At 31.9% G+C, this 26,286-nt stretch overlaps 3 protein-coding genes across 3 annotated transcripts in view; 2 read left to right on the top strand and 1 right to left on the bottom strand.

Annotated features, from left to right (window-relative positions):
- Csgalnact (Chondroitin sulfate N-acetylgalactosaminyltransferase) overlaps positions 1-26,286 on the bottom strand; it is a 525,789-nt gene that overhangs the window by 126,522 nt on the left and 372,981 nt on the right. The gene's annotated exons all lie outside the window — the stretch shown is intronic.
- On the top strand, positions 4,733-9,060 carry LOC140444212 (uncharacterized). Its single transcript, XM_072535951.1, has 4 exons — positions 4,733-4,891; positions 5,537-5,768; positions 8,105-8,352; positions 8,824-9,060. Exons 1-4 carry the CDS (start codon positions 4,847-4,849, stop codon positions 9,010-9,012), a joined length of 714 nt encoding a protein of 237 aa, XP_072392052.1. The 5' UTR covers positions 4,733-4,846; the 3' UTR covers positions 9,013-9,060.
- On the top strand, positions 10,919-18,291 carry LOC140444213 (uncharacterized). Its single transcript, XM_072535952.1, has 4 exons — positions 10,919-11,056; positions 13,536-13,767; positions 16,701-16,948; positions 18,059-18,291. Exons 1-4 carry the CDS (start codon positions 11,012-11,014, stop codon positions 18,245-18,247), a joined length of 714 nt encoding a protein of 237 aa, XP_072392053.1. The 5' UTR covers positions 10,919-11,011; the 3' UTR covers positions 18,248-18,291.

Raw genomic sequence — 26,286 nt, 5'->3', positions numbered from 1 at the left:
CGTTTTTTATATATACTAAGGTTAGTATTAATCTTGAGAATTGGTATTAACCAAGTTGGAGAAGTTGGGAAATTTTTTGGGAGAATTTCAGGAAATACAAGATGTAGGTCATGAAGGTTTCTTCTAACTCTTGCGTAAAATGGTGGATCTAGTCTTTTTGTAGTAAAAGTGTCTTGAAATCGTTTTGTGAACGTATTGGTATGAGTAGGGTGTTGTTTATTACTAGCTATTTTAGAAGCATATGAGAGAGAAAGGTATTTGCATCGTAAACTTAGGGGTGGTTCTCCTGTTAAGCATTGTAAACTTTCAATGTCTAAACTGGTGTCGTTCTAAACGCACCTGTAGCTATCCGTAGAGCTGTGTTTTGAATAGTTTTTAAGGTTTTCAATACTGATACTTTGCTTGATGAATAAACTATCGCGCCATAGTCGAGTTTGGATCTAACTAAAGATTTATATACATGTAATAGTGTATTTTGATCTGCTCCCCAGTTTTTGTTGGAAATGTTTTTAATAATTGTATTAGCATATTTTATTGCTGATAGTTTACAAATTTTAAAATTTGGTACAAATTTTTTGGTATTAATAGACCTTCGTTATATTTGGTAAAAAAACATTATCGTCTATATATACAGACATTACAGTGAAAATAAAGTTAATATAGGTTAATACAGTGTTATTTACAGACGATCAAATGAATCTAAAAGGATGTAACGCATTAAAGAAACACAACAAGATTTACAACTAACGAGTTATCAGAAATTTAATATGGATCTGTACAAAAATACATGGGAATGACAATATCAAAAGGTAAAACACTAAAAAAAACAAAAGAGGAAAAGTAATATCAATGGCAATGAAAAGCAAAATGTAAATGAATAAAAAGCGAATTTACAATAATATAGTAAAGAGCCTAATCTTATATGTCGCTTAGAAGAAAGAACCGAAAAGAGACTTAAATCCACAAAGGTGGACTATTGGAACGAACAGCGAAAAACAAAAGACGAGAAAGGACCACACTGCAATGTTTTTGCCGATGGTATTACAGTTAAGTTTGATGTTGGTGTTAAATATTGTCTCTATTTCATGTTTTCTTGGAACACTCTTTATTAGTCGTGCCCTTTATATAAGACAGGAAAATTTTACCTATTGGTTTTTCTCCTTCTACTAAGCCTGTAGTTTTGGGTGTTGGAAGCGCTAAAAAAACACAAAATATACGATATTTATTACCGACAGAAAATTATTATTATTATATAAATTATTTTATTATCAGGAAATACTAAAATATTGTTAGAAAGTCAAGGAGTACACGAGATTCTATATAAGAACTGTGACAAATCGTGCATTGGACAAACCAATTAAATAATGTGTACTAACATATGGGCGTATTTTCCCTTACACCTTGTCCTAATGCATTTGTGTCGCGCAATCATAGGTAGCTGGTTGGTTCCCTTGGGGTTCGAGTTTTGTCCTTAGGGAAATAAGTTTACCTTTCTGTACTTTTCTGAAGGAACTAAAACAATTACAACTCCGAATTTTGGATGCCGATAACTTGATTACAACAGATGTGGCTAATAAACACTCTGTATAAAAAAACCAAAGAAAACTTGTCGGTAATGCGAATTGACATGAGCTAAGTCAAATTATTAATATTCCAACCAGGTTAAACTTTCTGAAGTGTGGCTAGCGCGAAACATGAGCTTCTAGCTCACGCCAATGCTCGATTTAAACTAAACTCAACTCACCCCCTGAACCTTTATCGTATAGGTAGGTACACTTTGTTTCCATTCCGTAAATTTTAACTGTCCTTTCATTGGTAAAATTTACCTGAGTCGGTTTATAGTCGTTTTATTATTATGGTTCTTGATTCTTAAGATGACTTTAGAAGAATATATCTAGAAATTTGTGTGAGATATCGTCGACCGTCTTCTTCTTCTTCGCGTGCCATATCAGAATTATCTGACGTTGGTGATCACCATTGCGAAGCCTTCTCGATATTCTGCAATATCGAATAATTGTCCTGAATTTGTTATCTGTTTCCATTCACGAATGTTTTTTTAACCGAGAAACTTGTTTTCTTCCTACACCTCTACGGCCGTTTATTTTACTTTTAAGGATCAGTTGTAATATTTTATATTGACTTACCCTTACTATATGTCCCAGATACGACATTTTTCGATGTTTAACGGTCTTTAACAGTTCTCTATCTCTGTTGACGCTCCTTAGTACTTCTTAATTAGTTTTCCTTGCTGTCCAAGGTATCTTCAGCATTCGTCTATGAACCCACATTTTCAATGCTTCAATTTTGTTCATGATCGACACTTTTAGCGTCCACACTTCTGCACTATACAAAAGTACGGTCCAAACATAACACTTAACCATTCTTTGTCTTAGTTTTAAACTGAGATGATTATTGCAAAGCAATGACTTTATTTTCATAAAAGTAGTTTTAGTCATTTCTATTCTACGTTTTATTTCTATGTCTGGATCTAGTTGGTCCGTTATCAGAGTTTCCTAATATGTCATTTAGTGGACTTTCTCAATTTGGACTCCGTTTAATTGAAGCTTTGCATCGGGATGTGGGTCACGATTAAACACTAAAAATTTGGTTTTGTTTTAGTTTATTTTTATGCCCATTTCCTCTCCTACATCGTGAATGCGATCAAGCAGAAATTGGATCCTCGATCGTACAGATTATTCAATGTTACAAAACAATTTCACAAATCTAAACCTTGAAACGAATATACATTGTAACATTTAATATAATACAAAATAAATTATTAATATTAAACATTGTTGTTACGCAAAAGAATCCATGTATGACAAGAAGAACATCGAAGCGCCATCGAGAGGAGAAAAAAAAGTCTTAACTTACACAACTTGTATCAAATAAAGGACATACAATAAACTAACTAACATTAAAATTAAAAGAAAACGTGATATCACAGAAAAAGTGGAAATTAAAAAAAAATGTCAACAATCTAAACCAAAAAAATGATCAAAGAGTTCCAATACCATGAAAAATGGTATTGAAGAGGAATTACGAATATTACGAATAATAATACGAATAATACGAATCAGGCAACAGCAGTTCAGCAACAACTACAAAGAGAACAACACTTCGACACTCAGGCTGAAATAGTGCGTACAAATGTTCCACAATTAAATCAAAAATACTTTGATAGAAGCTGTGAACATTGGATCTGGTGGAATTTACATTCTTGATACTCCAGTAGGGATGGAAAAAACATTCTTAATTTCATTGTTATTGGCTCGGATCAGACCGCAATATTAAGTAGAATTAGCGTTTGCTATTTTTGGAATACTGTAATCTAATTAGAAACCTGAACAACTGCACCGTCTATCTTGAACTTACTTTATGTAATTAACCATGCAAACCAATGAAACACTAGCTTGCAACATCGCCAACAATAGCGCAATGCTGAAGGTTTTACAGATGTGCAAATTAATTATTTGGAATAACCGATTATTCCCCGCTCTACCAATTGATGCGGATGAAATAAACGCATGCCCAAACTTGTGGCGGCACATAAAGATGCTCCAATTAATAACTGAAGTCAGTAATAGTAATTTTACAGCTAAATCAACGTGTACTTTTGTTTTCAAATTAGGTTTTAGACATTGGAAATGGTAAAGTCACTATAGACACCTCAATCAAATTGATCACATAACCCACAGATTTCTGTTTCTTCACAGACTTAAAAGATGAGCTTATTCAGCGTATTTTTTGTCATAGCACATTAGTGTAAATATAAATAGAAATAACGTTCGTCATTCCAACGATAGTCATTATCACTGAAACTGAGAAAGATCTGAAGACGCTACTAAACACAATTTGTCATACTGGGGCACAGTTTGGTTTAACAATAAACATAAAATAAATAAAAACATAAGATATTGACTAAGCAAGCAAAATGAAATACATAGGAGTCATTGAAAAACCTGAAAACTTTTGAGATGAGGCTGTTTAGGTGAATTTTAAAAATACCATGGACCGATCACATTACGAAAGAAATGGTGTTACCCAGAATGGGAACAGACAGACAATGTTGACCATCATTAAAAGAACAAAGACAGCATATTGGGGACACATATTAAGAATATATATAACATATATATATATATATATATATATATATATATATATATATATATAAATATATATATATATATATATAAATATAATATATATATATATATATATAAATATAATATATATATATATAAATATAATATATATATATATATATATATATATATATATATATATATATATATTATATTTATATATATATATTTATATATATAATCTTTTAAGCAAAATTTTGTATCCCATAAACAGCATTTTTAATTTGATTATTGCTTTGTTTTACGCTTTTATACTTTTCTTGTTTTCCTCTCCTATTATTTTAAGCACTTTTTACTGTATTTTCACTTAACAGTAGTGTAACAGTAATCAGAATTTAATTACTGCAATAATACTATTCAATAATGAACTATTGATATATGCACTATCTACAGTTTATTGTTTAAAACATCGAATTTTCAAGAGTTCAAAAGGTAAAAATAACTATTGATTTTAGTATTTTTAAAAAATCTTTACGTCAATACAATAATCTTATCTAAGAATTTTTGTGTTACCGCCTTAGCATTTTGAAATTATACCGTGCGACAAAGGTTAAATTAAGACAGGTCATTACATCTACTTCAAGATGAGTGTATTCAAAATAACCAAGTTTATCAGGACTGATAATTACTTCCAAAAAGTTGTATAAATATACAGAAATTCTGTAGATTGTTACAGTATCGAGCAACATCGAAAAAAAATGGCAAAAATCGTCCTCTTCTTCTGCGCCATCATTTTGGCTTCAGTAAGTAATTTGTTAATTTTTAATTAAAACTTAAATTAAAAATAAATTATTTTTTCTATTTATAATTAAGTACAAAATATACTGTTTGATTTTAATTTTAAAATCAGACTTTCTAATGAATTTTTTTATAAATTTATGTGGATAATGTAGTAATTTAGGTTTCACTTCAACAATCTCTATCGATAGTAGTAAATGTTTGAGTTAGTAGTATTTCGGGACCATATTTATGTACGATAGATTTGTTATATCATTTTATTTTTTCAATATTAGTGTCATTTGGTTTATCTTAGTTAAGAGGTTAGATTGAACAATAGATATGAGTAAAAATGCTATGGTTAATTTCCCTATGGTAGGGAAATTAACTGTATATCAATTTTTTGTTCTAACCGAATAACACATTGATTTTTTTTCGCGATCAATACGCACGAGTCAAGAAGAATTAAATCTTAATAAACCAACTAATTTGATAAAGGAGATCTTTCACAGAACGAAAATACATAAAAAGTAATTGTTTGGAACTAAGCATTCTACATCAATCATCACAGTATTTTGATATTTATTATTAAAACAGATTTTGCGATTACTGCATTCATTACTGGTCGTCGAGTAAACAAAACTATATTATATAATTGATTTTTGTTTCAGGCTGTTGCTTTACCAAGCAAATCAGATGACGAAAATTTGATCGACATCGTCAAAAAGATCGTCCACAAGATTGAAGACCTTCTCGACAAAGTTTTTGCCGATGGTCCCAATTTCATCGACACTTTCGCCGACAAGTATGACGAGGACCTTACTAAAGTGCTAGATTATACAAGGGACGTTCTTACTAAACTGGTTCAAGCACTTAAACCCCTTGTAGATACTATTGCTGCACGTAAGTATTTCTATACATTTTCGATGGGGTTCATGTCTGATGAGTTGCTGGGGTATGATAATAGAGCAAATTTGCTTTATCAAAACATTTTAATGCTTATAGTCATATGTCAAGATACTCCATCCTAAATAAAGACTTGCAACTATTACCAAATCTTTCTATCACACCCACCCTTCCAAACCGACGTAATAGGACGATTATCTTTAAATTTCTGACTGAACCTTTGAACTAACGATTCAGATACACCACATTTTCTTGTCTTGTCTTTTCTGTTTGACTATATGTAATATTTCCTAATAGACATACGCCACTTGCTCGACAAAAAATATTTACATTTACTCATCTGAAAAAATTTTAATCGGACATTAATTATCTTGTTTTATAACTAAAAATTAACTAAATTTAAATCTAACTAAAATACAGAATATTACCAGCACTCTCTACTTTAAATTTTACAAAAGTTTGACATCAATCGCAAATTTAAATAAAAATGAAGTTTTGGAAAAAGTCAAGTCACTGCACTTTTAGCACATTCTATTGTCACCTGTCAAGTTTTAGCCGTTCAATCAAAAATTTCTACTATTTTTAATTAAATTATATATCATGATTATTCACTAATTGGTATGCAAGCCATTAAGCAGCTCTGTACCATAATGAAACTTCTTTTAAAGCGCTCCAAATTTAAAAAACCGACATTTTTAGGGTAAGTCTAATAGTTTGGGACCTATAATTTGCCTAGATTATCTAAAACAAGCAAAGAAATAATCCATTCCTATATAATACCCTCCAAAGCCATTTTCTAAATAATACTCATAATAAATAATAATATTTCTAAATAATACTAATTATCATCATTCTGGCTTTACAAATTTGCGTGGGTCCTAGCCTCCTAGGCACGTATTCCCATATTTCTCATGTCTTCATCGATGTTATCAAGGAACCTTGTTCTGGGTCTTCCTCTTCTTTTCTGACCAATGTGTCTATCAAGGAGCGTTTTTCTAGCTTTGTCATTTTGTTCCATTTGCATTACATGCCCTATTCATCTCAGACGTCATATCTTAATATGTTTTATTCATTGTCATTCACTGCTCCATAGACTAGCCTTAGTACTTTTCTTTCGAAACATCCTAACATGTTTTCATTATTTTTTGTTAGAGTCCAGTTCTCTGAACCATATGTTAGGACGTATTATGGTTTTGTAGAGTTATATTTTTGTATTTCTCGGTATAATTGTATATTTAAGGAAAAGATTGAGCCCAAAATAGCATCTGTTGTCGGTGCAAAGTCTGCGGTTTATCTATGCAGCAGTATTATTTTCAGTGTTAAGAAGCGCTTTTAGGTATACAAATTCGTTCACTGCTTCCAGCATACGCCGGGATTGGCACTGATTGATTATATATTGAACCAGTGATTGTGATTTGTGACATATGTATTACTTTTTATAGAACCAGATTCAACAGTATACAGGAGAGGGTCTTCCTCGTGCAGCTCGTTATATGTTTTAAACGGTTCAGACAGTTTCCCCTAAATTCGTACTCTGTATTCAACTTATTCAAGAGTTAATTTTGGTCAATTTACCAACTGATTTAGTATTCCTAGCTCTTTCATTGCTTTGAACATTTCTCTTCTATCCACAGAGTCGTAGGCTACTTTGTAGTCTCTAAGAATATGATAAGTATCAATGCCATATTACAGTGTTTTTTCCAAAATTTGTTTCAGGGTTGCAATCTGATGAATTGTCGATTTACCACCTCTGAAACCAGCCTGGCATTTTCCTACTATCCGTTCTCCATATGGTGCTATACGGTAACATAGTACTGTGAAAAATATTTTATACGCTGCATTTAGAAGCGTAATTCCTCTGTGGTTGGAGAATTCAAAGATATTTCCTTTTTTTGTATGGTGCAAAATATTCCAATATTCGAATCATGGGGGAGGGATTTCTGTGTCCATATTTCTTTTATAAGCTGCTGTAATGCCATTATGGTATCAGGGTCACCTTCTTTATATAGTTCAGATGGGAGATTATCTATTTCGGTTGATTTATTTTTGTCTAGTTTTTTTAATACTAGTAGCTTTTAAATATTCTATAATTTTAAATTTCACAAAACGATAAACGCAGCTTACAGAGAGCATGAAAAATATCTTCAGTTTTACTTATTTTGTTATATTTATATGGAGTAAAAATATAGAAGACTGAAAAAAAATATAAATTAAAATCTAAACAATAAGCGCAAAAACCAAACATATAATAGGTCTTATTGCAATTTATTCAAATATTTATGAGTGTTTTGTTTAAACGAACATGTTTAATATTTATTCTATTTGTTTTGTAGAAAGTAATGACGCTGGAAAGAAATTGGTTTCTTGTATCGAACAACACGAATCTGACATCGTCGATATCCGCGTCACTTTCGTAGAAGGCGCCGGCAAATGTGTAAAAGATAGCCTCGTCGCTTTGGTTAAAACTGTCGCACCTGTGCTCAAAGATCTATCTGATGTCCACGTTGAGGCCAAAGCAGCCGCCGACGAAATTGACCAATGTGAAGGAAGTGATGCACAAACTCTCCTCTGCGTTGTTCAGGTGGGTAAACTTTTTATTTAGTTTTTGGCAAATCACAGCTTATAACAACTTAATATTGAAATTATAAAATTGTTCCTACCTAGTCATTAAAGTCATCAAAGTCATCATATTCATTAAAGTCTTCTTCTTAACTTTATAACAAAAGGAATCTTCTTTAAACACGTCTTTATGCTACATCTCCATGAGACTTTTATCTATGTCGTCTACTCATTGCAGGAACATGATGTTTAATAATATTTTATGTAAACTCATTGTTAGTTTTACTTCAATCACGTCCTAAAGATCTCAATCTAGGATTTCCTTTAATATATTTATTTATATGTTACACATTTTTGTTCCATCACTTATTTATGCTATTATTTTAATTTATTTATACTTTTCGTTCCACTTGATCCTGCTCAAACTAAATTACACTTCTCTACACCTTTTTTCGAATTACAGATCAATGTGAACTCAAAATACTTTTTTCAGGTCGCCACCGATTTACTCAAAGTTTTAACTGAGATTCCCGATGCTGTGAAAGGCGATATCCAACCCGTCATTGATGCCGCTAAAGCCATTGCTTCATCAGGCAAGCAGTGCGTCGTCGATCAAATACAACCTTTCTACGTTAACGCCGGAAACCTTTTGGGTGAAGTTGCTAGCTGTGCTGCTGCCTAAATTTTAAGAGCATAATATGATATTTTAATAATAAATCAAAAAAAAAATAATACATGTGGTCTACAGTAATTTTAAAACCCCCCTTTAGATAATTTATAGGTTTATTATATCTTTTAAAATTAATTTAATCAACTTTGTTACAAAAGAAGGATTGTATAATAATTAGAACGGACGAGATAAGTATTTACAAATGCAAACTTAGGTACCCTATGTAAATTGTGTCGATTATCGAGGGGACACCAAAACAGTATAAACCAGAAATATTAAAAAAACAGTCCATATCTAACGACGTTTGCAAACTACCATAAAAGCTTCTTTTATATGTTTAGACTAAAATGAAAAGGCATATTTTCTGATTAAAACTCATAATTATTTTGGTATTTATCGCAATAGGAAGTCAAATTACACTTCAGCACATGTTTTTACCTTTTATATGTTAATTATCACCTTAATTTTTCAGTTGATCTTAAATAACCAGTAAAATTTTGTTTCAAATGTATTTGGGACACTAATTATAAATTATTATTTAAAACGGAAATCCCAATGGTTGGCTGTTTACTATAGTTTTGACAAAACTCACAATGAAGTCAAAACTTCTGTTTGTAAAATGTTATAAATTTTTTTTATTTATCCAGAGCTGCAGGAAAGTTGTTTTCGAAGACCAGAACTTTATTGTACCCTTAAGAACCAACTAATGCTGTCTATCATATACCTTATGCAGAGTACAAATCCTGCTACCAAACACCTAACTCACTTTATGAACGTAAAAAATATTTGGCAAACAAAAAATTATCGCCTAGAAATGTGCCAAATTATAAAACATCTAGATCACTCTCTCTTCATACATAGCACTTTATATTCCATATTCCTTTTTAAACAAATAGTTAATAATTGTTCTTTATTTCCTATTGAACAAATTATTTCACGAACCCTATAAACTATATCTTTAATGCCCTTAATAGCCTCCCAAGTAGCAATAAAATAAAGGCAAAATTTCTAAATATGCAAACGTACTGTCATTTTGTCTATATCGAATCTCAAATATAATTATCGCTGCACCGAGCTTTCGACATCCTCTTTGATGATTTCTTTAGATGTTCCGAGGTCTCAGTCTCTCGAGCCACCAGACACTACTACATTGATCACTAATCAATGCATTACCGCTGTTAATTTTTTGATTAACCACGATACTAACGTAATGCTGTGAAAAGAATATTGCTAGGACATAAATTTCTCGAATAGTGGAGGAATTCATCATGATAAAGACAGATGAATTCACCAAAATCTAAAACAGATCTAATAAGGAAAGGCAGAAAAACAGTTAAGTACTATATAAAGTACCCTAACAGGGTTCGGTAAGCTAAATAGATAGTTAAATCTAATATGATGGGCAGATGATGATCTATGTTGATTTTGACACCTAGATGAAGAAACAGCAGAGCACATTTTGTGTGGTTGCGAAAGTCTGACAAATGTGAGATTCTTTACATTAGGCGAAGAATCTTGAAACTATTAGACCTTTAAAAAAAAGGCCATTCTAGATGTAATTTGGTGCTAGATGACGAGCATGGATCTGAAAATATCTTAGTGAAATAGGCCAAAAGCCAACTCGTTGAATTTATCTAATCAATCTATCTAATGCTGTAAAAATCATGAGTACGAGTGCGTATAGCACGCGTACAAGCGATTAAGATGGTATATCTGTGTAGAAATTAAAAATGCTTTACGAATAAACAAAGTAGGATAATGGGGTCGTGTATTAAAGCATTTATATGTAGCATAACACATTATAAATAAATGTAAATTTGTGCCAATGCTGCCTGTTAGAGTTTTAAAATTATAGTGTGCGACAAATGTTAAATTAAGACATTAAGTCATTAAATCAACTTCAAGATTATGTTAATCAAAATTTTACTTTATCAGGACTGATAATTTTTGTAACAAATAGTATAAATATACGTCTGTAGGCTATTACAGTATCGAGTTACCTCTAAACAAAATGGAAAAAATCACTCTCTTCTTCGGCGTCATTATCTTCACTTCAGTAAGTAATTTTTTATGTACATATGTATATATATATATATATATATATATATAATATAGTTATTTTAGAAAGACATAAAATACTTTAGTACTCGTTACTTAATCTAGCCTAAATCTTTTAAATACCTAATAAATCTTAAATATGAATTTGCAATGTTTTGATCTATTTCGGAAAACTATGGCAAGTTTAAAGGAGTCGATTACTATATTAATTTGGATAATACTATTAAATCCATGTAAGAATATATTTTTAGCAACATTTATTGTATTTTCGCATAAAGGATAATTTATGCGCTAAATTTCAGGGAAACTGTTACTGCGCTGTTTAGTGGCAAAATCTAATTCAGTTGTAGAAGAGTTTTAACATAAAGTTATTTATAAAAATATTTATTAAAGAAGTTCTCTAACATATCATCAATAAACGGTTAAATAACTATTTTGAGTTTTTCAGTTCATTTTGTTGGCTTGTGACCATATTTCCTTAAAAGAAATCTATCTATCTACTTAGTTAACAAATTGGTAATAAAAAACATTTAATGAATTTTCTTATATAGGATATTTTATGTGATAAATTTCAGGGGAACTGTTATTGTAGTTCTTAGGAGAAAATCAAATTCAATTATTGTAGAAAAGTTTAATAACTATTGTAAGTTTTTCAGTTCATTTTGTTGGTTTGTAACTATATTTCCTTAAAAGAGATATATCTACTTACCTATCTAAAAACTTTAAATTTTGTGCTGCTGAAGGCAGACTCTGTAGCAACGAGTGGCAAAAACTTTCGTAAGTTTTTGCCACTTTTCTCGATCTTATGTTCCAGTTGGTCCATCCAGTATGGTCCATCTACTGGGTGGCCTGTCTCTTGTTCTTTATGCTTTGCACCTCGTATGCCATTTCATTATCTTTTTTGTCAACCACTCATCTGTCATTCTAGCAACATGTCCTGACCAATGCCATTTTAAATGCAAAATGAAACGCTCAACAGCATTTAGCACCCACTTCTTGTTCCTGATCACCAGATTTGGAACTCAGCCTCTGGACTTATTCTAATAATTAATCTTTCCATCTTTTTCTACATTAAATGTAATTTTTGAATATTCTTTTTTGTCCTAGTTAGTGTTTCAACACCACAGAGTAGGTTAGTACAGGGAGGACACATAGATTCAAAACCTTTTTTTAAGACCTATGGATGTATCAGACTTTAGTATGCACTTTAATTTTCCAAATATTACTCAGGTAAGACCTATTCTTCTTTAGATCTCATGTGTTTTCTATTGTTTCTAGATACCTAACTCATGCGCCAAGTACGTATATCTAGTTAATTGAGTGATGTTAATATTATTTACTTTTAGCAGAATTTTAGTCACTAGATTCGCCAAGAACTTTCTATTTGAAATATTTATTTTTAAAACGACTTTTTTAGATGTTTTTCCAATTTTTTCCATATATATTGTGCTTTGTGGATATTATCTGTAGTCTGCTACAGCTTCTAGTGGAAGGAAAGTGGAAATACTGGCTGATAAACTTAAGAGAAGTTCCAAATACCAGAACCTTAATTCTCTATGTCTATGTCTATATTGACAGTACCTTTACTTGTTGCTAAGTATCTATTTTCTTTACTACATTTGCCTTTTAAGTTTTTGTTGATTTATTGTCTAAGATCTTTTCGAAGTCAACAAAGATAATTATAAAAGGTTTGTTATATTTAATTCTTTTCGTAATTAGAACTTTTGTTACCAGAAGATGGCTATAAAAGAGACCATTATTTTTATCAATACTAGGCGATTGTTTTAAGCCTCCAAGTCTACTTTCTTTCATTGATTATTAGATCGCATTCTGAGTCCAACCATGTAGGCAAGGGATGTTTTTAATTTAATTTAAAAAATAAGAAACACATTTAATGGCAGCTTTATTAAAAGTAATTAAAAAATTATGTTTTTCGTAAAAAGTTAAAGAGTTGGAAAGCATGATTTCAATTAAAAATGTATAAAATGTCTATAGGGAGAATATTTGGTGATATTTCGTTGCTTTTTAAATAAAATATTTCCTGGAATATATGAGAGGTTAAAACTTTTTCAGTTATAACAAAATGGCTCAAGCCAAAAGTTTAGATCAGACTGATCAGTCGACTTTACTGGCCAAGTTAGCCGTGTCAAGACAAATTTCAATGATATATTTTTGCGTACCATATATATAAAGGTTGTCCCATAATTCAAAAATACAAGATCTAGGTGATCAAGTGCAACAATGTCTAAAGAACCTTATGATGGAGTTGAAACCTAATGGAATTTCATGGGGAAAAAGCCCCGTTTTATTTAAAAATGGCACCGCAGACTAAATTTTCATCATTGAAATTTTTCATAATATTTATTTGACAAAATGAAAAGAAAGTACTTATTTGACCAACCAATAAATAATTATCCCACTTTACTAATGGTTGGTGAACAAATAATACTCTATTATATATTTTTGTTTTCTTGTAGGTTGTTGCTTTGTCAAACAAAGCAGATGACGGCAATTTAATCGACATCGTCAAAAAGATCGTCCACAAGATCGAAGACCTCATTGATGAGCTTTTCGCTACAGGTCCAAATTTTATCGACACATTCGCTGACAAGTATCACTGGTATCTGACTAAACTGTTAAATTATACAAGAACGGCTATTACTAGAGCTTTAGAAGCACTTGAACCTATTTTAGATGGAATCGCTGCACGTAAGTATACGAGCCCCTTCTCATATCACCCACCTACGGAATTTGCAGTTTAAGTTGATTATCATAAACAAATTATACTCTGCATGTTTTTATAAGTTCCCATATTAATTAATATGGCATTTTTATTAATATTTATTGAAAACCTTACCCTTATGGATTTTTTATTTATTTTCAACAATAAAAAAATTTTCACTAAAACCTGGCACTGCATTCACTTATGTCAACATACGTTGATTTTTTTATAATTACGTTAAATCCAGAGGTATCTATGGAAAAATGACATCAAAACAATAATAATGTAAGTTATTGTTCAATGTATTTTGTAGAATTGTAAAGCTTTTTGCCGTTTCTGGATTGTACAATGGATCGAGGTGAAGTTATCGATGACAAAATTGGTTTAATTATTATTAGATTTTTTAATCCTTAAAAATTCTATTCGGAAATCACGAATATGTTGCAATTGTCACGCTATGGTGTAAGAAATATAGCGAGAAGATACAAAACTACAGGTTCGGTCGTCACAAAACCTAGAAATGTACGAAAGAGTAAAATAACCGAAGCAGATCGAAGGGCATTAAGACGCATTATCGTGAAAAATTGACGAGCAAATTATATGGAGTTAAGCGTTTTGTGGAGTGACGTTACTGAAAGACAAGTTTCTAGATCAACTTGTCACCGAAAGACCCACAAATTAGGATTTGATACTTACAAACTTTTACAAAGTTTTATATTTGAACTTTGAACTTTTTTTAACTTATTTTATAATAATAAGAATAAATGTCTTTATTAACAACAGATTAAATTTTCTTTACAATGAAATATAATATCAGTAGGGCAAGATTCAGTTTGTGTACCACTGTGCAACAGCGGCACACAACTGCTCTTCCACCTAACCCCCACCCAACCCCCTTATAGTTGAAAAAATTACTACGAATTGTTTTTAATAATAACTTCATTTTATTTTAAGCTAAGAAAAAGCCACTTTTAATATTACAACAAAAGAAAAATAGACTAAGATAGTCAAAAGAGTATAAACATTGGACTTAGTTGCAATGGGATTCAATACAATGGAGTCATGAGTCCAGATTTGAAGTGTGTGTTGAAGACAGTAGGAGTCGCTTCATTCGCAGGAAAAATGAAGCTTTTCATCCCCGATGTCTGAAGGGAAAAGTCAAATTTCCTGCATCTGATATGGGACAGCATGTCGTCTAAAGCAGTGAGAAAATTACATTTTATCGATTTGATCGTTAACACGAACAAATATTCGAATATTTTAAAAGAATCTCTTTTATCGATTATGGAACACCGTTTAACATTAACAGAAGATGTGGTCTTATAACAGGGCGGCGCAAATTGTCATACCTCAAAAAAAAAAGAGTTTAAAATGAATTGAAGACCATGGCATACCACTTGTGGAATGGGTTTCTAACAATCCGACTTGTTTCCCATAGAGACTTTGTGGCGCGAAATGAAAAAAACTTTGAGAAAACATCCTGCCAGGTCCGTCAATGGATTGAAGGAAAAATTGCAAGAAAAATGGGATTCGTTTGTATTAGAATTTTGTCAGAACTAAAAACTATGCCTTGAAGAATTCTAGATGGCATTAAAAATAAAGGGGATGTAACTCAATGGTAAACTTTCACATTTTTTTTGTTAATAATACATATTCTATGCGTTTCTTAAAATTTATTATTATTCTATTTAATCAATAGTTTTCATTACGTTATAAAATATTTTCTATAATAATTGTTTGATGCATAAAAACTACTAAAATTTACGCTGCGCTTTTATTTTGTTCCCCATTATTTAATATTCTTAGCAATCTAACGTTGGGCTTACTGATATAGGTAGGGGCTCGTATGAATATTTAACATGATGATAAAAAATTAAGGTAATATAGGTTCAAAGGCAAAGTAAACTTAGACCTAAGATTAATACTATTACAAGAATTAGTAATAAACTCAACAGTCTTTCGGGTTCAACTGCGTCAATTATCATTGCGCCGAGGTTTTGACCTCCTCTTTGATGTATTCTTCATGGCTTCCGATGTCTTAGTATTTTAAGCCCCCAGACACTACTACACTGACTATTAACCAACGCATTACTGATACTGGGAACAGAGGACGGTTCATTGATACCGTCGATGGTGACGTGGTTTGGGTGGAGGTTGGCGTGTGAGTTAGCGTGGCGATTGGGGCGGGGATTGGCGCGAGTGTTGACGCTGAAGTTGGCGCAAATATTTCTGACAAAATGATTTTGACGGCTGGAGCGAAATATATTTTCTTTACGGGAGGTCTCCAAGTCGAAGGTAGCCGTATGTTGCCCTCTCTTTTCTTGAGACAAATTGGCCTTTGGATAATTCTTGGTATAGAAGCGGATGGGAGCTTTGGTTCTGGGGTTTTCAAAATCAATTTTGTCACTTGTATGAAGATGGTGTTGATCTAGAGCTGAAATTGAACCGGAATTGCGAACAAAAATGCGATGTTTATAAATCTACGATTGGTTTTCTACGGATTCTACGATTTGTTTTTTTTTTTGGTATAGAATAAGAATATACTCGGCGTTAATGCTTATTCGCTTACACGTATTTTATTCTATCAGGACTCTTCAGAGCGACTATGCAGAAGCCCTAAACGTAAAATTGGATATTTTTCGTGAAAAGAAGTAATAAAAAAATAACTTCATATAGACATTAAGTCGCCATCTACGAATATCAACAAAAGGTCAAAATATGATATTTCTTAGTTTTAAAAATCAAAATTCAGACTATTACCCAAATCTGTGCCTGATACAATTTTCAAAGCAAAACAGATGATGATTAGAAACCAGAAAAATCAAAAACTAAAATCTAAACTTAAGAAACAATACATAAGAACTAAGCTCAAGAACCGGATTATTTTTATATGTCTAATATATTATGTTATTTTTTTAAGAAAGCACTGATGCAGGAAAGAAATTGATATCTTGTATTGAACAACAAAAAAATGGTATCATGGCGCTTCGCGTTAATTTCGTAGCAGGGGCTGGCAAATGTATGAAGGACGACCTCGTCGCTTTAGTAAGAACTGTTGCACCGTTGCTCAAAGATCTGTCTGGTATCCATGACGAGTTCAAAAAAGCCGCCAACGGAATTGATCAATGTCAAGGAAGTGATCAACAAACTCTTCTCTGCGTTGTTCAGGTGAGTAAATTTTTTGTTTACTTTGCGGCAAATATAACATCAAAATAAAAATTTTATAAATTATTAATAACTACATATAAGTCGTCGTCATATTTATTTGTAGTATTATTTATTTTAACATCTTTTCATTATTTTATTTTAACATAAATCAAACTAAACTAAATCTACTCATGTACATATACTAAGTGATCTAGAAATACGAACACACATTATAAATGATTATATTTTGAAAATATTTTGTATAATTATACAGAGGTGGCAAAATAAACAAGCGATTAAAGTTTTGAGCCTGGGCTCGCTTCTGAGTATTTAATATCTTCCTGGGTTTCATGCCCTAAGTATTTTTCCCAAAGTATTCGCAAAGTTTGAGGACGATGCTCCAAATTAAGAAGTCTCCGATCCATTATGTGCCAAACGTGTTCAATTAGATACGATGAGGTTCCAGACGAAGGTTAGTAATAACCTTAAAACATAAGCGATAGCACTTAAGTTGGCTTGGCCATAAGACATTCCTCTAAATAGAATCGAGAATTATCACCAAAGACAACCTCATTGTATTCCTGAGATTAAGCCAATCGTACTTTGTACTTTTCAAGATAATAACGTTGATGTTCTGGGGTAAGAATTAGCACCCAAAATGAACAATTTATTGTTTGCATCCCAATTGGTCTTTCATATTCTACAAATCATTGATTTTCAATAGATCTGGTAGAGAAAAAGCAATCTCTTACAGCAATCAACCTTAGGAAATGATCTTCACAGTCTATTGTTCTTCAGCGTCGCCCTTTCTTGACGCCATGTGTGATAAAATCTTAACACAGTATCAAAGCGTCTAATAATCCTATTTGTAATGGTCCAAAAAGAAAGTCCGGCATTTCTTGGGCCAACTAACGGCCCCCTATTAAATTCAGTTTATCGCAGTCAAATTTGTGCCTCTAGGCATTGTAACCACTTAAAAAAACAAGAACCGCTTACCGCTAAATTAGATCAGTATTAAAACTTAAAAGTGTAAATTTTTAGTGGTTACTTTTAGAGGTTAAAATAGAATAAATATAATGGATGTTCGGAGTTCTCTGTCACTACTATAGTACACAAAAATAATTTTTGCAGGTACTCTCAGATTTACTTAAGGTTGCAGCTGAGATACCCGATGCTGTAAAAAACGATTTTCAACCCGTCGTCGATGCCGTTAAAGCTTTTAGTATATCTGGGAAGCAATGCGTTGCCAATCAAGTAGATCCCTTTTGTGTTAGCGCTGGAAAACTTTTAAATAAAGTGATTAGTTGTGCTGCTGCCTAAATTGTAAGACTAAGAATTTTTAATAAATAAATTAATTAAATAACTTGGTTATTATTTTAATAAGATATTATTTAAAAAATTTATGGTGTTTACCAGAAATTCCAGAAAATTAACACCTTGTGTGGATGTGTGTGGAGTGAAAGACTGGGTTAGATAAGATTCTTTTTGCCACTGAACTTTGTTACAAAGGTTAACCTTTTTTTATATTTGTTAATAAACTATTAAAATATATAATCTAGATTTGATGCAATATTATTGAGATGTAAGTCCCAAAAGTTCCTAGACATTATAAAAATACATGATTTAAGTCTTCAATAGACCCAAATTTAAGTCCCTAATAGATTTTTATTACATGAAAGTAGGGCATGCTCTGTAAAGAGACGATGGTTAAATTTTATCCTGGTTATTAATGAGAAATGCACTACTTTTTAGTAGGATGTTTAGTACTTGGAACATATGGATGAATAGTAAAGTAATGGGTTTTGGATTTTATCTGGATCTTCTTACATTTGATTTTAAAAGGAATCTCATAGGAGAAGCGAAAAACAGAAAACTAAAAATAAGTGAAGGAAAGACGAGGTATAAATATACATAAAGGTGAAGTATTTGTTAATCTGAAGGAAAAATTGTAACATAAATAACATAAGGATCGAGCAATACATATTCTAAAAAGTCGAGAGATTAAAGTATCAAGATGTAATAATAAACAGCTCATACGACACAAGTGCAGAGATAACTGATAAAATATCTCCTGTGTATCAATAGGTAATACACCAAATAATTGCCGGTATAAGTAATTCCCCTCTTACTGATTAACGGCTTCAGGCAGATAAGTTAGTAAGTGGAAGGGCACACTTTTATTTAAGGCCGTTGAAACTGGTCGTAAGGACGGATGAACCGAAAAATAGGTCAACGTCGTAAGGATACAGAAGGCAACGAAGAACCATTGCATTACAGACTCGTACAGTACTCCTAGTAAAGTCATGAATGGCAAATGATAAAAAGAGTAAACAAACTTAATGATTATGGACCACGGAATCCAAGATCCGCCAAGGAAGAAATAGCTGTAGATCACAGGGATTCTCAGGTCGTAAACCAGAGAAACCTCTATGCATTTAAGATATTAAAAGCAGCAACCTGGAATGTCAGAAGTCTACATACAAGTGGTGAATTAGGAAACGTACTCCTTGAAATGGAAACCCTCCAAACTGAGGTTCTAGATATAAGTGAGGTACAGTGGTCAGGTTTAGGCACACAAATTACAAATAACGGAATTATGTATTATTCAGGTAACAACCAGGTCAATCATCGCTATGGTGCTGCTGCATAGTTGCAAAAAAGGGAAACTACTCTGTAATACAATTTTGTTCTTATTGTGATAGAATGGTATCATTACAACTTGAGTCTAATAAAGGTATAGTAAATCTTATTCAAGTTGATATTTCGACGCGCGACGGCAGACAAAGATGAAGCCAAAATCAAACTAATTTACCATGATCTGGAACAAATCCTAACGTAAATGAAGAAACATCACACTACAATAGTAATGGGCGACTTCAATGCCAAAGTAGGCACGGAAAGAGTGAATATATATGCGTAAATATTGTCTAGAAAATAAAGTGGTGTCCGTTTAATAATTCTGCCTGTTTATTGTCTCAATTAGTAATATAATTTTAATAAACCAATAACGACATAATGTGCTCAAGTATAAAATATTTTTTATTATGTATTATTTGCACATTGCGCCCAATTGACAACTAATTGCGATTGAATCTTATTTAAAAAATATCACAAAATAAAATCTTTAGACTTATTTTTATTCATGTATGTAATAATTTTTTTTATTTGTCTATGATCAACTAAATCCATGTTTTTTATTTTGATTTGTCGCTTTATCGGTGTTTATTATATAAATAAAATAAAGTTTATATGAAAACATTTACTTACAATTTAATAAAAATGTTTAGCAGATTAACTCACCTGAAAAAGAAAAACAAAGTTAGCCGTTTTATTATGGTTAAAAAAAAAATAATTAAAGTACACATTGTGCTGACACATATTATAACGTATATATTATATACGAGTATGTTATCTTTATTTTTAAAAAACTTAATACAATTTTCTTATACACACTAGTGGCCAAAATTCTGAAAACTTTACAAAAATTATCGATTTTCCAGCAACACTCGTCTCATGATCGTGATAGTTTATCAGTACAATTATATTTTTATTTTATTGTTTTATATTTCTGCTTAATCTTTTATGTATTTCTCACTCTCTCCCTCTTTCTCTCTCTTGCTCTCAAAATATGGACACAGATTCAAGCGAAACGCCAAAAATTCGAGATTTGTGAATGGCAACATTGGCAATACTGTATTGCGTCAGGGTTTTGCTAGTCAGTCAACGACCAAATTGAAAGCGTTTAGTACAGTTTCGTGCTTACACTTTCAGTGTTTATTAGTGACTTCAGATAGTTGTTACGAAGGTGATATTCTTTAATTGTCGGAAAAGAATATATCAGTGTCTACTCAACGAAAATGGCACCAAGAAACCCAAAACGTATTGACTGGTCACCAGCAGAGAGCCAAAGCAATTATCATTCGAGAAGAAAGTTACACATATTAAGAAATAGCGAACAAATTAGGTGGTAGCGTCACAAAATCAGGTGTAATGAATGTTTGTAAACGTTATCATAACACTGGAATGACAAAATCAGCAAAAAGAACAGGCAGAAAACCTAAAGTTAGTCAATAAACCTAAAGTTAGTCAGATCTGCAAAAGAAATTAATGCTATTGTCAAATTAACTGGCTTAGAAATATCTGACCACACTATCAGACGAAAGATGTGTGAAAATGGATTGGGAGCACGAATTCCTAGATAGAAACCGTTCCTGAACAAAAAACAGAGACAAAAACGCATTGATTGGGCTTTCGCACACAGAGGGTGGCAGAAGAATAGTGGAGTGAGATAATTTAGAGTGATGAAACCAGAATCTCGATCTTTGGGAGTAACGGAGTGAAGTTTGTTTGTCGCCGAACGGGGGCAGACCTTTGTCACAGTGTACTACTGTTACTATGAAGCATCCTATGAGTATCATGGTATGGGCTTGTAGGACAACTAATGGAGTTGGAAATTTAGTAGTAATAGCGGGCAATATTAATTCCAAAAATGAAAGAAATACTGCAAGCCAAACTGCTACCGACTATCAGAGATTTGTTTGAAGAGGTTGCCCAATAATGCATCTTCCAGCAGGATGGATCACCTAGTCATACGGCTAAGATAGAATGGTTGAGAAACCATGACGTTACTATCCTGCCTTGGTCTGAAAATAGTCCCGATGTAAATCCAATGAAAAATTTATGGTCAAGGCTGAAAGTGTTAGTAATACGCCTAAACCCAAGTAACAAGAACGAACTGATAGAAGCCATTATTCAAAACTGGTTTAGAGTTATTACACCAAAAGATTTGGCTAGTCTCGTGAACTCCATGCTTGTGTGTCCTAAGGTTATCTCACCAAATACTTATTTTCTTGATAATAACCATTGTACCATTTTTTTTAAATATATCTACTTATAACTAACGGCTGTTGTTTTATTTATTTTTAAATTTTTACAGGTTTTCCCTCTCAAAATAGTTAAATATTAAGTAGCAGCATAAAGCGATGTAATAAAATTATAGATAAACTTATATAAATAACATAAGTCTTACGAACAAGAGGGAAATGCTGATAACAAAACTAAAATTTTTGTAAAGTTTTCAGAATTTTGTCCACTAGTGTAATTCTTTAAATAAAATTATTATGAAGTAGATCCCTTTCATTCTATTTACTTCTTACTTCAATTTTTTGTATTTAATAAGACAAAAACACGGAAAAGTAAGATTTCTAACATATAACCTAAAAGAAAATTGTTTTTATTTATTAATATTATTTTTACATTTTGTTTATGGATTTGAATTAAGATATATAGGAAATCTCAGCTTTTTTACATTGACATAAGTTTTTAGAGCAATATTTACATATTTACATTTATACGGTGGTAAATAAGTCTGTGCTTGGAGGCATTCAAATTGAATCTTTATGCGGGTTCAGGGTCTCATTATCAATGTGATATAAAAGAGGATCGAGATTTTGTGCAGCATCATCACGGCATACCAATTGTCTGTACACCACATTAGATGTTTAAGGGTATATCTTCAAACAAGAGAAATACCTACATAGTCATATAAACATAATTTATTCATCAAAATTTTCACATTTTCTGAGTTATTCAAATTTAGATAATTAATAGATAACTCCGAGCTATATATTAATAGATTTTGTAAAAATGTATCCGATCTCTTGATATAGGATCATCAAAAATTAATATAACGTATTATAACGCGCTATTAAAATATCGATATATTGGCAAAAGTAAACCTACAAACATTATCCCAAACTTAAAAATGTTCCTTTTGAGTTTTTCTGTCATTACTGTTAATTCAAACCTGAATGTTTATTGCTTAAATTTGCCTAAGATCCTTATAAACAAATAAATTTAATTTTTTTAAGACAATTACAACTTTAAAGTAGTCGTGTTCTAGTTCACCTACGAATCGGACGTGCCTATCGACAAAGCGGAACGAAATTAAACTGTTTTCGTTTAAAAATTGTGTTTTTATAAATCTGCAGATTAGGTGTAAAAATAAAATTAGATTGTGAGTTTTAAGAACAATTAAATGGACCAGTTAGTCGGGGGGAAACCCCCAGACGACCCAGTGCCCCCAGATATACGTCAAAAAAATACAAATGATATACAAACAACAACAGCAATGACCATCGATAACGATAACACATCGAAAGAAAGACAGGAGTTTTTGTATGTAAGTACTGATTTAGGCCCGTATCATATTTATGTTGAGAATAATTCGGTCGAATTTAAAGGTAAATTAAATGCTCTTAAAATCGGAGATATTATTCTTTCTAACTTTCCGGAGATAGACAATAAAATTATAAGTATCGATTCTATAGGTCGGAATAGGGTTAGGATCAAGTTAAAGGATTATAAATCAGCAAATTTTCTAATAAATAATAAAAACGAAAATATTTTTGTTAAAAATAACTTTGTATTGTATATCCCAAAATTTATTCTTCATAGACAAGGTGTTATTAGAGATATAGAAAAAGATTTTTCAGAGGCGTACATAAAAGATAAAATAAGACAATTTGATCAACATTGCACTTTTGAAGTATCTAATGTCAAAAGAATAAAACGTAAAGTAGAAAAAATTACGGATGAAGGTAAAATAGTAGAATATGTACCCACAAAGTCTTGCATTGTTATTTTCAAATCACAAATCTTACCAAAATATATTTCTATTAATAAAGTTATCAAGGAGGTAGAGCCGTATAACCAGAAAGTATTATTATGTTATAACTGCCTCCGTTTTGGTCATCTGGGAGGTCAGTGTCGAAGTAAACCAAGATGCAGCAAATGTCAGGAGTCCCATACCACACAAGATTGTAAAAATTCAGATTACATACCACGGTGCTTTAACTGTCAAGGAAATCATCTTACTACTAATTTGTCTGCTTGTCCAGAATTTAAAAGACAAAAAATTGTAAAGGAAACCATGAGCTCTTGCAATATTAATTTCTTTGATGCAAATAAACAGGTCCCAAAAAATACCTACGCAAACATAGTCGCTCATAATACTTCTGCCATGGAAAGTGGTCAAATATCCTCGACAAATTATTCCCAACGGCCTCAATCTGGACCTACCCCTTCTAGTACAATACAGTATCATTCCTCTCAACCTCAGTACTCACAGTCCCACAATTTACAACCCAAACCCTATAATAACAATTTTACTAATTATATGTTTTCTTCTCCTACAACTTCAAACCCAAACAAAAGGCACAGACCAACCAGCCCTGATCCCATTGAAATTTCAAGAAAAGAAATACTTACACAACCAAAAACCTCTTTTGTCTCGGGGGGAATTTTTAATAGTCAACATTATTTAAAAAACTCAGCCGGAGTAAAATTACAATCAGAGGAATTAAATGCAACAATAAGTTTAGTTTTAGAAGTAGTTCTCAATATTATAAGTAATATAAAACAAACAAACAATTTCGATGTATCAAAATCTGAAATTGTGGAATTAATTAGTAAACATGTAAACCATACCTTGTCTTCAAATTCGCAGACACAAACGCGAACATAAATTTGCTGCAATGGAACTGTCGTTCAGCAGTAGCTAATAAAGTAAATCTAGAATATCTGCTATATCAAAATAATATTTCCATAGCATTGCTTTCAGAAACGTGGTTTAAATCAAAATACTATTATAATTTTAAAGGTTACAATTGCTTTAGATCAGATCGGGCAGACGGTTATGGTGGAACTGCCATTTTATTAAAATCAAACTTAAGATGCGAAGAAATAAATCTTAAAAATAGATATCCTTTCACTCACAAATGTATTTCAGTTAAAATTCTCCGAGGTAAAAATCCCATCAATATTGTGTCAGTTTACATTGAACCAAAGACCAAGATATCTGAAAGTCAATGGTTGGAATTCTTTAAAGACATACCTAAACCGTTTATTATTGGTGGGGATTTTAATTCCCACAGTATCGCATGGGGCTGCGAAATTGAAGACAGCTATGGTAAAAAACTTTTAGAATGTATTGATCATTGTAATTTGATATGCTTGAATGATGGATCGCCCACATTAGCAACTAGTAAGAGTCCATCCGCTATTGACTTAACCTTTTGTACACAAGATATTTCAAAATTTTTTACTTGGAGAGTCCTACAGGACCCTCATGGATCCAATCATCTTCCGATTATCATTAACATGGAAACAGATCATATAACTTCATTTACAGCTCAAAACTATCACAAGATCTGGAATCTTAACAAGGCCGATTGGAAATTATACACATCTGTACTAGAAGCTGTAAATCCTCCTGGAAACTATCAAACTCTAATAGCAAACATTAATAAAGCAGCCAATTTAGCAATACCAAAGTTTTCATCTAACGGAACACATAAGAGACGAATTTCGAACCAATGGTGGTGTGAAAGTTGCAAAACCGCCGCTGATAACCGAAAAATTGCATATGGAAAATATAAACAAGATCCTACAAGAAATAATTTAGTTGAATTTAAGAGACTTGACGCTGTCGCAAAAAAACTTTTCAAACAAAAGAAAAAACAGAATTGGGTAGAATACTGCGAAAGCCTAAATTCAAAAACACAAATCAGTGAAGTGTGGAAGAAAGTAAACACTTTTAAAAATCGCAAACAGTCCAACAAGATTCCAATAGATCCAGAATCCAGCTGGCTAGATGAATTTCATAAGAAAATATCTCCACAGTGGGTACCTTCACAACATTTTCCAGAATACAGCGAAACAGTGTCAAGAGATAGGTTTGGCTTAGAAGAACCATTTAAAATGTGGGAGTTAGAGCGAGTACTTAGTCAACAAAATAGCAGTGCTCCAGGTAAAGACAATATTTCATATTCCATGATATACCATATTCCTCACCACTATAAAATATCATTATTAAATATTTTTAATGACATTTGGAATGATACGTCACAAATTCCAGACAGCTGGAAGGAATATATTCTAATACCTATTAAAAAACCTGGTAAGCCAGAAAATTGCAGTAGATCATATAGACCAATATCCTTAGCCTCTTGCTTCCTAAAGACGTTAGAAAGGTTAATAAAAAATAGAATTGAACATTGGTTAGAGCAAGAACATATTCTCCCAAAATCTCAGTATGGATTTCGAAAATCAAAATCAACCCAAGATGCCATAACTGCCTTAGTCTCATCCATACTAATAAACTTTACTGATAATATGTATACTATGGCTGCTTTTCTTGACGTCTCCTCTGCATTCGATACCGTTAACTTGGACATTATGCATAAAAAGCTATTAGACATCGGCTTCCCCATCACCATAGCTAGTTTTCTGAGGACATTGTACACTAATAGATCAACTTTTTTAAAAATCAACCATTCCATCTCTCCACCACGTCTTAC

The sequence above is a fragment of the Diabrotica undecimpunctata genome, chromosome 6 (genome assembly GCF_040954645.1).
Source record: "Diabrotica undecimpunctata isolate CICGRU chromosome 6, icDiaUnde3, whole genome shotgun sequence".
Lineage (NCBI taxonomy): Eukaryota > Metazoa > Arthropoda > Insecta > Coleoptera > Chrysomelidae > Diabrotica > Diabrotica undecimpunctata.
The sequence above is the reverse complement of the archived record's forward strand: the minus strand, read 5'-3'. Positions and strand labels throughout refer to the sequence as shown.

Bases quoted from the DNA above. Each gene is read 5' to 3' on its own strand.
- LOC140444212 (XM_072535951.1), top strand. From the start codon at position 4,847: ATGGCAAAAATCGTCCTCTTCTTCTGCGCCATCATTTTGGCTTCA. The intron at 4,892-5,536 runs GTAAGTAATTTG...TTTTTGTTTCAG, and splicing joins GCGCCATCATTTTGGCTTCA to GCTGTTGCTTTACCAAGCAA. The intron at 8,353-8,823 runs GTGGGTAAACTT...TACTTTTTTCAG, and splicing joins CTCTCCTCTGCGTTGTTCAG to GTCGCCACCGATTTACTCAA.
- LOC140444213 (XM_072535952.1), top strand. From the start codon at position 11,012: ATGGAAAAAATCACTCTCTTCTTCGGCGTCATTATCTTCACTTCA. The intron at 11,057-13,535 runs GTAAGTAATTTT...GTTTTCTTGTAG, and splicing joins GCGTCATTATCTTCACTTCA to GTTGTTGCTTTGTCAAACAA. The intron at 16,949-18,058 runs GTGAGTAAATTT...TAATTTTTGCAG, and splicing joins CTCTTCTCTGCGTTGTTCAG to GTACTCTCAGATTTACTTAA.